At 36.2% G+C, this 15,059-nt stretch overlaps 1 protein-coding gene across 13 annotated transcripts in view; it reads right to left on the bottom strand.

Annotated features, from left to right (window-relative positions):
- The window catches only part of gse1b (Gse1 coiled-coil protein b), a 321,715-nt gene that overhangs the window by 13,313 nt on the left and 293,343 nt on the right, over positions 1 to 15,059 (bottom strand). For 7 of the 13 annotated variants that reach the window (XR_015514391.1, XM_087292422.1, NM_001430859.1 and 4 more), the window contains 5 exons: positions 11,877 to 12,088; positions 5,001 to 5,167; positions 4,385 to 4,582; positions 1,846 to 2,025; positions 1,176 to 1,495 (listed from right to left, as the gene is read on the bottom strand). Coding sequence is in view for 11 of the 13 variants with exons in the window: in XM_087292422.1 (XP_087148548.1) it covers positions 1,176 to 1,495; positions 1,846 to 2,025; positions 4,385 to 4,582; positions 5,001 to 5,167; positions 11,877 to 12,088 (1,077 nt within the window). In the remaining 2 variants the exon portion in view is untranslated. The remainder of the gene's footprint in view (positions 1 to 1,175; positions 1,496 to 1,845; positions 2,026 to 4,384; positions 4,583 to 5,000; positions 5,168 to 11,876; positions 12,089 to 15,059) is intronic. The other 6 variants (XR_015514392.1, XM_087292421.1, XM_087292426.1 and 3 more) reach the window with 1 other exon arrangement.

Raw genomic sequence — 15,059 nt, 5'->3', positions numbered from 1 at the left:
CATCCTGTTGATTGTTGTGTTCAGGTTCACCGTAAAGGGAAATTCCCCCTTTAATTTTTGTGTCAATTGCAAACATCCATTAATGCTTATATTGGTTTACTTACAGTTACTTTACTGTATGTCTGCTATATTGTAACATAAAAATACAGCTACATTGAGCAAAAGCAGCACAGTGAATCTCACTAATATTGAGGATACCTAAAAAATGTGATCATTTTATCAATGATATTTGAAATGATTGTTATTGATATGTAAATTTGTTCAGGTCAGGACTCTAATCAAACGAGATTTTGAGGCAGATTGAATAATGCATGCCTGAGTTCTAAAAACTTTCTGCTTAGTGGCGAAACATAAAAGTTTGTCAGGTCACTACAAACACACCCTTCCACGGGAACTCTACATCTGGGCAATTTAACATCTGGGCCATGTCTTTAGATGACAATACCAAGTTTTGGTATTGATCTGATCAAATCCCTATGAGGAGTTCCTCAACGCCTGGAAATGGCAAAAACTGCAATTTTCGGAAGAGGAAGTTAAAAATATCCGACTTCCTCTTAGGTTATGGATTTTGCTCCAAGAGACTTTTTTTTTTGTAGATATTGGCATGTTTTATGTGTGTGCCAACTTTCGTACGTGTGTGTGAAATTTAGCTTGGGGGCCACTCCGTCAAATGTGCATAGGTGGTGTTGTCCGAAACCTATAAAAAAATTTCAATTTTGGCCAATTATAATGCGTGTACAAAGTTTCATGAGTTTTCGAGCATGTTTAGACCCTCAAAAATGCGATTCATTCTAGAAAAGAAAAATAATAAAAACAAATGGAGCAATTCCAATAGGACTTAAGTGGTTGGTCCGTAAATATAAAATATATTACATTTCAGACATTCACTTCCTTATTTTTGTATTTTTTTATTGTTGATGACCTACTTTCTTTTTAATATGGTCATCATCATTATTATTTTATAAATATATACATGTTCTCATCCAAAACATAGCCTAGTTCCTCAGTGGTGAAATACCATCTAATTACACCTAATAAGGTGGTAATAAGATTTCACCATGTGCTTAAACCACAGTATACAATTGCTAAAACTAATCAAATGAAAGACGTGCTACATTCACACAAGCATTCATACAGATTTTTGTAGCTTGGCACATCTGAACCAATGTTCATACCAGGTCTGTTGCTAGTGATTCTGTCAGGTTTGGCTCTGTCGTCTGGTGCTCCTCTCAGCCCGTGAAGCTCAGTCAGATAATGGCTCTCCGCAGCTTTCTCTCGTGCTGCCCTCTCCTTCTGTCGCTCCATCTCCCTCTCACGCTCTCTCTCTTTCTCCCTCTCTCGTTCCCTCTCTCTCTCCCTCTCACGCTCAAGCTCCTTCTCTCGCTCCCTTTCTCGTTCACGCTCCTTTTCTCGTTCGGCTTCTCGTTCTCTCTCTTTCTCTCGCTCTCGCTCCCGTTCTCTTTCTCTCTGTCGCAGCTCATCCTCCATCTGGAGTCTGTGGAGACACACACACACAGACAAGCTCAAACCACAGAAACATATTGCACATATGTGTGTTTTTTTGCGAATGTTGTGCTTTCATTTTTCACAATTTTAAACTTGATGTTTCATAAATGCTGACTAGTGGATCTGCACTAATAAAGGTTAAGAAGTAGCTACTTAGCATTACAGCTATGCTGCTCGAAAATTAGCTTGTGGAGAAAACACTTCTGAAAAATGTAATTATTTAATAAATGTGAAAAAAATATTCATATTATTACATTTAGTTAGATACTGATGTGACGACAAGAGGTGTTAATACATTTACAGATTTCTGTTAGCATAATTCCGGATGGTTGTGCGTACCGTTCGGACAAGCGCTCAGATTGTAGGCTGGACAGCGAGGGGTGGCTTAGGTCTCCAGGGTAACGCACTCCAGGCAGGTGCATGTGTACTGCAGAGGGGTGTAGAGGAGGTAAAGCACCTCCTGCAGGCAGTTGATAGAATGGCGACCTCAGCGCTGACAGACAGAATGGATCGTCCATTCTAAGAGAGACATAAATATACTTTATACACACTTACAATTAGCAGATCCTCTTTGAAACACTTTTAATAAAAAGATTATTATGTGACTTATCAAAAAATTATTATAATTTAATACATTTAAAAGTACAATAATACATTAATAATAAACCATTAAAATATTTTAGATTTTATTTCTTAGCTAAATATTTTAAATATTGTGTAAAAACAAGCAAGCTCTACTTATCTCCATATACTTTTTTTCCCAACATAAACTTTCTTTAAAATAAAAAAATTTAACAAATGTTTTAAAAAGTATAATAAACTAAATCTATGGACAACAATCTGACCAGGTCGGTGTCCTCAGCAGTAAATACATGGAAAACTTTTAAACAAATGTTATTGTAGGAAAAATAATTAAACCATTATGATAAATAGAGTTAAAAATTACCTTTTTAAATAAAAAGTTTCACTGGGATAGATTGTTGGTGATTGTATGGGTTTTGGCCAGATTGGGTAGCAATACATAAACAAAGGAATATTTAAAGCTGTTTTAAAAATATTTAAGACCTACAACACAGTATTTTAGTAAAGTTAAGACCTTTTTAAGGCCTAAAGATTTAAGTTTGAGATTAAAGACATTTTAAGACCCTGCAGGAACTCTGTAGATGGGCACTGACGAGTCATCTTGATTAAAAAATGTATCAAAAGAGACACATTGTAAACATTTCTGCTCACACTGAACTGACCTGCTTAAAAAAAATCTGCAGTGAATTTAAGGTCTTTCTGAAGACATACGCAATTACAATCTTTTTTAAATATCAAATTTGTTTCACACTGAATGTGAACAATCTGGTGCATTGCAACTAAAAATCATTATAAATCCATTATACTCAGAGATTTTATCTACTCTAAACAACAAATCCTTGACAGTAAACTGACACCTATTCTATTTCTAACATACATCCAAGTGTCCAAGTTATTTCTGAAATGAAGCAGAAATAGATTTGCAATAGTCACTTTGCTTTAAGCTTCCAGCCAACGTTAGAGGATGCAACACAACATGTTTATCCACAACTCAGCACTGCACAATGTCATATAATCCATAGAGGCATGTGTATCAGTTTGTTGCTCGAGTTATTGTTTGTTTGGTTTGTTTTTGGCTTGTTGCATTTACTCCTACAAAAAGCATGAATTGGAAGGTGGGAGGACTAGGGAAGAAGTTTAAGATCTATAACTTACAAAATGTTTTTGAATTTAATGCAGTGACCCCATTAGATGTAATATAGTAATGTGGCAAATGTAATTATCACCTGTATGCCAGACAGAAAACATCGCTCATAAATTTTTTTCAAACAATGTGGCTTTTACAAAACATTGCTTTGTATTTCTGAGCATCTAGCAATACCTAGCAAGCCCTAAAGTAGTGGTGTAAAGGATCATAAATCTCACGATTCGGATCACAGTACGGTTTTTGAGTCACGGATCAAATCATTTTTCGCATCAGCAAAAAAAGGAGACAAATATAATTTGCTTTTCTTTTATACAAAAAGCATTGGTCTAAACAAAAATAATCTAGAACCTGTCATTTAAAAAAAAATGTAATCAAGAAAGAACCAGCTGAAAAAATTTCTTTGCTACTGTTGCTGATAATGCTAAATTTAGAAATCTAACATCTTGTACAACATATCATGTTTATTTTCAATTAATGATTAAACAGTTCACACATAAAACTTCATGTTTCATTATAGATGTATTATTTTTTTATTTTATACTGTTATTCCAGCACTTCTGTGTTATTTAATTGTTTGTAACTAACTGAAAAAGTGTAAAAACTGAATCTCTCAATCAAACGCAGATTTGAATGCAGAGCTTAAAAGGATTAATGAACATATGCAAATCATTATCATTTATTTATCATTCATGATGCGTGGGTTTGAATTGAGATCCTGATCTTTTAATGTTTAATTGTGCAGCTTAAACTGAAAGCATTAATGCACGCTAAACAAACAGTCACAGAAAACACCTTTAATTAATAGCCTAAGAAAGCATTTAGGTAGGTACCACTGCAACCTTTTCCGACATCATTATATTTTACAGGAAAGCCCAAATGGCTTTCATACACATGATTTGAATGACAAGGGAGGCAACCTCCCTGCAATTGTTATAAATGTTGGAATAACCTACAAGTTCAAAAAAAGTTAATAATATGACAAGTGGTCGATTGAGAAACAATTTTAGGGAAACGTGGCATTCATTAGTTGTCATAAATAAGTAGGCTATATAATAAAGTCTGCAAGCCAAAAACAGAACAATATCCCTTATCATGACAAGCTAATGTCTGTAGGTGTTTAATTGTATTAGTGGTTTTGTGTTTGTGTACCTGTAGTGAGAGAAGGAGGGATGAGGCAGATATCCAGGGTGGTAGTAGGCAGCAGCAGCTGCAGCAGTGGCAGGATCAAGCCCCAGTGGCAAGGAGGGCATACGGAGCTCCTCAGCAGTGGCATAAGGACGAAACCCTCTCAAATATTCCTCAGGAACACTGGCCGTGGGCACTGCATGGGGCATCTGACGGGGCAGGCTACAAGTGAAACACAAGACGAGAATTAAAAACAATGAGACAATAAAAAAAAGAGGATGTTCATGAAATTGCATTGGAGACTTTTAAGGTTTCTCCACACCCAATGCCAATTTTAGCTTGAACAAGACTAGCAATGATATTTGATCATCTGATGCAATGGCATTAATAACCTGTAAGTGAGACTTCAGTGAACAAACACTTTTCGAGACTACACTGCAAAATCTTTTGACCATGTTACAAAAGATTGGTTTTATTACTCAAAGTGGAACGCTATAGTTCTCTTAACCATAATGAATAAATAGCTCAAGTGCTTTTCACTTTCACTTGTTTTTATTTGTCTGTGTATTTTAGTGATGATGACAATTGAAGTAAGAATACAGGAGCACTCTTGAAAAGAGAAGAGGTCAGTAATACTCACTTAAGTGGTTGAAAGCGTGAGTCTTGCATCACAGATGCAGGCGTCAAGCCAAATGGGTAAGGGTTTCCAATTAGGTGTGCTGGGACAGTGGGACCCCCCTTCTCTTGGGCAGAAGCAGCTTCTGAACTTAACCTGTCCCGACTGACTCCATGTGGAACTGATTCAACCTAGACAAGTAAGAAATTATATTTGAGAAAGGTTCTATAATACCCTTTTCAATACAAATAGGACACACATAAGAATGAATGAATGACACACATAAGCTGCCCCAACAACAGCAAATCCTAGAATCTACCGAGCTTCCCAAACAGTGTATAAAGCAGGGGTCTCAAACTGCCGGGTTTCCAATTAGGTGTGCTGGGTCATTTGAGGTCCTCCCTCCGGCCCGCAACTGACATCAAAAAATATATATATTTTTGAATCACAATCACTGTTGTGCAGCCACATATAGCCACTTTGTAGTTTTCAAGGTAAATATTCAAATAATTTGATTATTATCACTTTTAAAACACCTGTGTTTTGTTGTACAAACACATCTACGTTGCTTATGGTGTTATTAAGATCATTTTGCAAATATTTGATTTAAATGGTCTCATTGACAAGATATTTCTCATATGCATATTAAGATTTGTATAAAAATATGCATTAGTAAAGTTTTACTGCTGGCTAAATAAAACATCTTAAAGTAAATGTGAATATATACATATTTCCTCTTCTTTGTTGCAGGTTTACAAAAAAGAAAGCTATTGAGAAGAACAATTACCAGTAAAGTCACCAAAGTTACCCAGCCTTCTTTCTGCTATCTTACGCTATCTGTAAAACTTTTGGTTAAGTAACAATTGATTGAGACATAATTATAATTATTATGCCTATTATTAAATTGTAATATTTTTCATAGCAATTCAAACTACCCCTTCAATATGCACAAAAACACACAAAAAGGAGCTTTGACTGCATATACTCTGGGGAAGAATGTCTAAGTGCATCAATTACGTCAGGTTTCCACTTTTTTTTTGTGCTTGAATGTTAAAATGGCCCTCCTATGAATTGTCAGCCACTGATATGGCCCCACACCAGTTTGAGTTCGAGACCCCTGGTGCAAAGCCTTGTTTATGTTTATGATCACAAACTTCCACAGATGGTGCTCTAGTTCCATTTATACTTTGACTCTCTGGTCAGATGCTGAAGATAGATTAAAACAGCTGTTTTATTTCTTAATTGTACTGTTTTACAGCTCTACAATAAAACAACTCGTTAAAAATGATTCCAAAACACATCAACGCTGTGATTTTAAGGCAAATTTAAAATATCCATTTCATCAACTACTAATACTTTCCTTCTTAGACTTTACAGACCTGAAACTTGCCTATAGCACTTATTCATTGTTGCTCTTAGTTGTGTAAATTGCTTCCTTGTCCTCATTTGTAAGTCGCTTTGGATAAAAGCGTCTGCTAAATGACTAAATGTAAATGTAAATGTAAATCTGGGGTTATGTTTATTGAGAAAATGAATGACATGTCATGTACACATTTCTAATCTCAGTCTTTTAGCTTTTTCTATTTCATTCATAAATATTTAACGACAGGATGCAACATCTAGTAAGACACCCCTACAAATGTTGTGACTTTCTTTTTCCTATGCCTCTTTTTGTTAAACACTTTAACAACTATGGAACCTCAAACGTGCCCGCCATGGGCCCCCCTGATCCATGTTATCCTCTATTAACGCCCCTGTGAGCTCTGTAGAGTGGAGGAGGCTCCAATGTGCAGCCGGCCAGAACAAATATTGCTTCAAATATGACAAAAGAAATCTAAATCACAGATTAGACAGGAAAACTGGTGATGGACGTCTAACTGTCCCCACCTAGATCCATTTATCGAGCGGAGAAAAGGCTGGCAGAGAAGGCAAATACTTCGCCATTAGCCGTGCTGCTTTTTCTTTATTTGTGGCATGGCTAATGACATTTAACTGCAGTGTACAGAGGTTACTGAAATCCATAAAGCACCATTAACAGAGTCTGGAGGACATTTCTGCGCCTCTCAGTTAACACTGATGTAAATCAAACAGACAAGGCCAATACTGTATACATCTTCCACGTGATTCTTCTTACAGTTAGAGAATACAGGGTGTTCGTTTAAGCAATAAACTATGAAGAGTTAGCAGTTAGTCTATTTACGGTACAGTAAAACCTTCAGTGGCATATTGCTTTTATTAACAAATTATATAATAATTGATATGATAAAATATACAATAGAAATAGAAATAATCACATATGTTGGGCATTATCCCTACATAATGAAAAGGGCCGAGTTTTCAACTGAACTAAAATATATTTGCCATCATCATCGAGACGGTAGATACTGTATAAGCTACGTTACATAAAAAAAATATTATAGTAAATACTATAGCATTTGGAAGCATACTATAGGTAATTACTGGAAATAAACTATGGTAGTAAATACATTGTTGCTGTGGTACGACATAACTGAAGTAATAAACAAATTATTTAATAGGCTTTAATACTTTTAGGTTTTCTTCGCTATAACTATATATCACAATGCACCAGTTCACTCTAACATTACAGTATTTATTAAAGTTGATCAGTTTACTATGCTACAGTATTCTGCAGCATTTATTAACAAAGAACTGTACACATTATACAATTTACTACGTGGTTTATAATACATTACCATAGTTTTTACAACATGTGGATATCTTCCAGACATCAAGAAATAACAGATGAAAGCATACAAAAGTGTGGACACATAGTCTACATTATTATTTATTTTTGTAAGGGGGAGAAAAAAAAGAGCTCCACAATAATTAATAATAATAATAAGTCTAGTTTTCTAATAATAATAAGTCTAGTTTTCTGATTTCCACAGTTTTAGAATGACACTCTAAGCAATGAACCACCAACTTATCCAGCACATGTTCTACGCAGTGGATGTCCTTCATCTGCAACCCATCACTGGGAAACATCCATACACACTCGTTCACACTCTACTCTGCGGACAATTTAGCCTACCCAATTTATCTACAGCGCATGTCTTTGGACTTGTGGGGGAAAACCAGAGCACCCAGAGAAAACCCAGCCAGCACGGGGAGAACATGCAAACTCCACACAGAAACGCCAACTGACCCAGCTGAGGCTCAAATCAACAACCTTCTTGCTGCGAGGTGAACTTGCTACCTACTGCGCCACCCACTTCTTGGCAATAATCATTCCATAAATGATGGTGTTTTGTATGGACACATTATAATCCAGCAGAAAACGAGAAAACCAAAATATAGAAATGTCTGGGTGAGGTGTAACGGTAAAACCATTCATATCAGAAAACTATTTAAATATGTCACACCAGAAATCATAAAGTTTTAGACATGTCCAAAAGAGGTGGGTCAGGGAGACTTCAGCAGACTTACACATGTAGGGGAAATGGTAGGAAAAATTTGGTGTAACTTAGATTTTGTGTAGTGCAGTCTACACATTACTTTAAATTGAATTAAATGATGCCTGGAATTAATAGAATCAAACTCTATCGAGGCTTTCCTCCCATGTTCCCAAAATCTTTTGGAAGTCTATAAAAGCTGTTCTGCATTTCTTATTATGGCAGATTTAATTTATAAACAACAGAAAACAAACATTTTGATGTTCTGATAGCGATTCAATAAAAACAACCTATAGGTGATTTCTAAATAAATTTAGAAATCACAAGATTAGATATCTAAATTAATTAATGCTAAAAGAATACATTTTAAGATTATGAAATCTGATATTTTAATTGACTAAAGTATCAAATGACGGTTCTAGATAGGTAAAAACAAAACAAAACAAAACAAAACAAAAACAAAGCATCTATAATAATATATAGTAAATGGTAACTATCACGCCCTCTTTTGGTCACTGACCAAATTACACACACGTTCTGTGTGTTTAGTTTTACAAGCCACACAGCTGTGGCAAAATATCTGACTAGCAGGTGAAAACAAAAATTCCAATAAATACATTCTTCACATATTGTACTGTTTTCTTTGAGAAGTATGATTCAAGTTAATTTGCAGTCATTGTAATTCGATCATTTCTTTGTAAAGCAACACAAGTCTAAAGCCTGTCTTGTTTTCTAGAGCTACATAAATGTCTCTGTTTGCGCGTGTGTGTGTGTGTGTGTGTGTGTATGTGTACAAGCCGACAGGTGTGCGGTGGGGCTTATGCACATTAAAAATGAAAGAGGAGTGTGTTGTGATGGAGCCTGGGGCCGCCTGATGTCTGGCCCCTCTGTCTCTCTGTCTCTGTAGCTTTTGTCTTGCAAGCAGTCAGGCAGCAAGAGACGCCACCTCAGCCGGGTGAGGACCCGATGCGACACATCACCCTAAAACTCATCCTATGCATGACATGTATTGAGAAAAATCATATTAAAGTGACTGAACGAAGAGTGGGTTTGTGTGTCAGTATTGCTTCTTTGGATCCTCATGTAAGCAGAGGGTCAGGGGTCAGGGCAGTGGGGGAAATCTATAGAGCCTCAGTTTATGGGATTAATCCCCCAAGCCTCTCCCCCCCCCCACACACTCACTTAGCAATAATATGAGCTGAGCAGCAGACAGAGTGCTCTTTGTTTAATGTGTGTGTGTGTTTGTGTATGAGCGATGGCCTGGTCACCCCTGCCCTTCACAGTGAACTATACTGACCTAGAATCATTGAGTATGTGCCGTCAAAGCCCTCCTGTCATAAATAGTGATGTCAGAGGTGTTCTACCACGACCTCAGCTGAAACAATACACAAACGGGTCTGATCGGAGTCCAGAGCTAGAGCAGAATCCCTCTTTTGTCTCTCGCTCGCGATCACAAATCTCCCAGCTAATCGCTAGCTCCGTTTCAATGGAAAAGAGAGCCAGGTTTTTCAGGGTGAGCAAAACAGTGGACAGAGGTAGCAGATAAGCAGGATTAGAGGAAGACTGGTAATCCATAATCAAAGCGAGTGCGCACACACACTTACAGGAAAGATCTGTACTTGACTGCAGGCGTCTAAAGGGGGTGAGGACACAGATGTTTAGTGCTGTTACAGGGCATTGTTTAGGACTTGGGGGCAGAGGGTGTTTGTGTGTGTGATGGGGGGGGGGGGCAGGTCCTGTTGTCGGCTTTATGTCACATGAACATATGGCACACACATTCTGACACACTGTGATTCACAAGCCAAATGAAACTCCATCACTGAGTGTGAGTGGAAAATGTACGTGATATACAAGCAAGTTTTAAGGTTTAAAATCAAACCAACACATCCTAGTGGCCAAAATTGATGCAGCATTTACATGGGCCCAAATAATGTTTGTAAATGGTGTAAAAGCCCAAAGTGAAAAAAAAAAAACAACAAAAAAAAAAACGCCTGTAACCATGTCATGTTCAAATTAGCACATCAGCTTGATCACTTAATTGAGCATTCATTTAAACTCTATATTTAAATCATTTAACTTCGCAACTAATAGTGTCCATGTAGAAATATCCAATATATACTTTGCTCCTTGAAATCTTAATTTATTTATTTATTGCCACATCAGCAACTTACAGCTATTTCATAGCAAAATGGATATACATAAAATATTACACATTAAAAATAAATTTGTATTACAATAAAAAGTTATATAACAAATACATAAAATAGAAATAAATAAAATCACACAAAAATATATTCAAAGTTAAATATGATTTTTCAGTTCAATTTTTGAGAAATAATTTAAGATTGTTCTGGGTGATACCTTTGTAAAAATGTCCATCAATGTATTCTCCTTATGAAAACTTTGTCTAATAGTATTTAAATGTATTTAAACATGCAAACCCCGCACAGAAAAGCCAAATTACCCAGCCGAGGCTCGAACCAGCGGCTTTCTTTTGTGAGGTGAACATGCTACTTACTGCACCACCATGCTGCCCTTCTTAAAATCTATCTATATAAATATGATATACAGGCCCACATGGAATCTGACTGCGCAGAAATGTGCAGATTTCTGCAGATTTTTAGCCGATCATTGAGTCTATGTATTTACTTGTATAAATGTGTGCAAATTTATATTTATTCAGTTTTTAAATAGTTTCACTACTATTATCGTGATATAATAATAGTAATATTAAAATGTTCAATTGATTTATTTACAATACAGTTTGTAAATTGATATTTTCTGCCTTTTAGTAGACATAGCATGAGAAACTTGCTTTGTTGACCAAATAAGTTGATCTAATTGAATTTGCATTGCGAACATGAAATAAAAGTTAAAAATGTATTTTTTTAATTTCATATATATATATATTTGTTATGATTCTCCTAAAATGATTCAGCATAAATCTACAGATTTTTATTTATTTATTTTTTTTTACAAAATTCTCTGCAGAAATAGCAAAAAATAAAATGCAAGAAATTTTGTCTGGCTCTAGCTATATACTTTGATTAGCTATATTCTATGCAAGAGAATGATGATGACCCTGGAGATTAACAACTTTCTGCCTGCTGTCTGAAAGGTAGACAGTAAAACTATGCTACATTTAGGATATTACCTTTAGCAACGTGGCTTATGTGCTTCATGAGAACTGAATTGAGAGAAATGTTGATGACGACTACATTTACATCAAAATAAAAAATTTTCACATTCTTCAAAATTAGCTTTGTTTGTCCAGCATTTGTTTTCATTGCATATTACCTTGTTTTGTCCTCTTTGCAGCATAATAATGTCATGTTCCACTGAAATAAACTGTGGGAGTTAATCTAGCATCATGAGAACTCTGTGGTGTACTTGTGAGTAAATGGAATCTCAATGGTCAAGTTAGGAAGCAGCCTCACAAGGTTTCGAAAAAGGGCGTTTATATTTGTGTGTGTGTTTTTAACTTTACCTCTCGTACAGACCGGCTTTCACTCCTCCACAGGCCGTTGACGGTTTTGGTGGGGGCTATGGTGACCACAGGTGGTGTACTGGGTACACTGTGACCCCCAGGAGGCACTATAACTGGACCCATGGGCCCTCGTTTGGGCGTACTGACTGGAGAGCTGTGGTTGGTGGCCGGTGATGAGACAGGAGACGACTCGCTGCTGATGGAAGATCCTGCTAAACAACAAAAAGAGGAGAGAAACAGACATTTAGTGATCAACTTCTTGTCATTCATATAATCATTATCTCTTTAAACTAGAGCTGCACGATATTGGAAAAATCTGATATTGCCATATTTATTACAGAAAAATTAAATATCACAAGATGTATACAGTTTTTTCACAAGAAGATAGTTTGAATATGGTAATGGTTTTCTGGCGAGTCTAACATTATTCCTGTACAGAAATGAAATAATCACAATGCAAAAAATGCTTTTCTTACTTGTCCATTTCATGCTTGTCTTGTTTCTTATCCAAATATCTAAACGTTTTTTGTAGTTCAAGTAAAAAATATTGTTTTGTTTTCACCTTCAAAAAAACTTCAAGTCAAAATGTGAAGTTTTTCCTTTAAAAAGCTAAATTTTCAGTCAATGAGGAAATTCACATAACTTTATTTGTGCTTTGAAAGTTGACTAGGAACTAGACAAAAATTAAGTAAGAAAAATGTTATTTATTTATTTTTATTTTTGCATAAATCATATAAATAATTACATTTCAATAAAATCTTTGTTACGCCTCCAAACATTATACTTTATGCCCAAACTCTCTCAAAATGCTCAGTCAATGGCCTTAAAACACATGCATATGATGAGCTTTCACTCTATTATGATTAAACTTAGCAGTGGCTCAACAAATTAGATGTGTTCTGTGGCTCCTGGTCAACTATAAATTAGACTCAACACTGCATATCTTGTGAAGTGACTATTGCCAATGCGCACATTGCGATATGGATGCTAAAACGATGAACTGTTCAACCCTACTTTAAACAAAGATCGCAGGTGTCAAACTCAGTTCCTAAAGGGCCGCAGTTCTGCACAGTTTAGTTCCAACCCTAATTAAACAAACCTGATCAAACTAATTGAGCCATTTAGGCTTGAAACCAACAGGTAAAGCCTCAGACACACTAGAGTTTGAGTTTGCGAAATTCTGTCTTAGAGGTGGGATTAAACAAGATGATTAGATATTAAAAAAGCGAATAATCCATATTTTAAATTACTGTCCAGAGAGGTCATGTTTTGATCTTCAATTGGCCTCACACAGCCACATGATGCAATTTCGCAAGTCATCAAGCTTGTCACCAAAAAACTTGTTGCACAAGCTTTAGTCACATTCGAATGCATATGAACGGAAGTTGATGCGGCGAAGAGTCCAGTGTGAACATGGCCGAGTGCGTTGAGGCAGAATTGGAACTAAATTGTGCAGGGCTGTGGCCCTCCAGGAACTGAGTTTGACACCCCTTATATAGAAATAAATGACAACCATGCTGTCCTGATGCAAGCTCCCAGCCTAGAAATAAAAACAGCACCTACATTGCACCTACTCTTTTACAAGCACACTTCTGCTCTCCATTCTGTAATTACTTGTCCAGCTTGAAGTGGAAAATACAAAAGATCTATAAATGTCTCGAGGAGGAGTGCAGAGACAGACACAGCCTACGGCAAACATTAGACGGAGACAGTTAAATTGGGAGGAGCATTCATGAAGAAATGATAAGCTATATGAGAGAAGAAGAAAAAAACTACAACAAAGAGAACGATAAAGAGGGGAGGGAAAAACAGTATGGTTGGTCTTGAAGTCTTTATCTGAATTGACATTCAGCCAATCACAGGCCAGTGCTTGATCATAACTCCCTAAAGCTGTCATCATTAGCACACCTCACCTTTCACTCCATCTGTCTCTCAGTCTGGTCAGTGAGATGTGAACAGGGTCTAAAACCAACCAAACACTCGCCAATGCGCAAAACAACTCCAGGTGATATATTATTCCATAGATTAAATGGAAAAAACAGCTTTAAAAGTCAGCATTTACTCTCAATCATCATGCATTTTGCCAGCACATTTTTTTCATCAACCAACCAACCAATAAATCATTGTGAAAAGTAACAAATTGAATGTTTCATTTGGCAAAACATGTCTCTGTATCCCATAAAAGAATGTACTTCTACTATATTAGTAGGTCTCTTATCTGCCATCTTATCTTTTAATGCATAGTATAATAAATAAAACACTATTTATATTATATATTTAATCACACTTTACAATAAAGTAGCATTAGTTCATGTTAGTTAATGCATTTACTAACATGAACTAAGAATGAACAACACTGTACAGCATTGATTAGTGATAGTTCAACCCTAACTAATCCATTATTAAAATCTAAATGTATGCTTGATAACATTAGGTAATGCACTGCAAGTTAACATGAACTAACACACTTCCATTAGCTAACATTAACCAGATTAATAAATACAGGAATAAATTTATAGATCATTGTTTGTTCATGCTGGTAAACACATTAACCTTAACTAATACAACCTTATTGTAAAGTGTTATTGTATATTATATATATTTTTCTTGTTCTTTTGTGTGACTGAAAAATAAAACACTTGTTATTAAACATTACACACACATAATTCTTCTTTGTACTGTCAGAAAAATGCACATTCAACGGTTTGGTTCTGATATTTTGTAAAAAGGGAAGCAAATTCTATTAGAAGACCTTAGTCGTCTTAGGCTTTTTGCTCAAGTGTTAAGACATCGATGCTCAGATGATGTCTGTAAAACACGCACCTCTTGAGAAAAGCCATTAGAAGCTGCTGTTCTCTGGATAAAGCTTTTAAGAGAGATGCCACAAAGATTTCTGTCAACGGCAAAGGAGGGGCAAAGGTGAGCAAAGGTGAGTTGGCGCTTGCTGCAGTAATTACGACTGCACACCATTAAACATGCATGCAGAGAGAGAGAGAGAGAGAGAGAGAGAGAGTGAGAGAGAGAGAGAGAGAGAGAGAGAGAGAGAGAGAGAGTGAGAAGAGAGGAAAAAAAAGAGAGTTCCACAACAGCAATTAGCAGCTGAGTCCCAGTAAAGACCCAAGATTCTCCTCCTGTCTCGTTCAGTCAATTAACACACGCTGACTACACACACACACGCACACA

This window comes from Danio rerio, chromosome 18 (genome assembly GCF_052040795.2).
Source record: "Danio rerio strain M-AB ecotype USA chromosome 18, GRCz13ab, whole genome shotgun sequence".
NCBI classification, from domain to species: Eukaryota; Metazoa; Chordata; class Actinopteri; order Cypriniformes; family Danionidae; genus Danio; species Danio rerio.
This window is presented reverse-complemented; position numbering and strand designations above follow the sequence as displayed.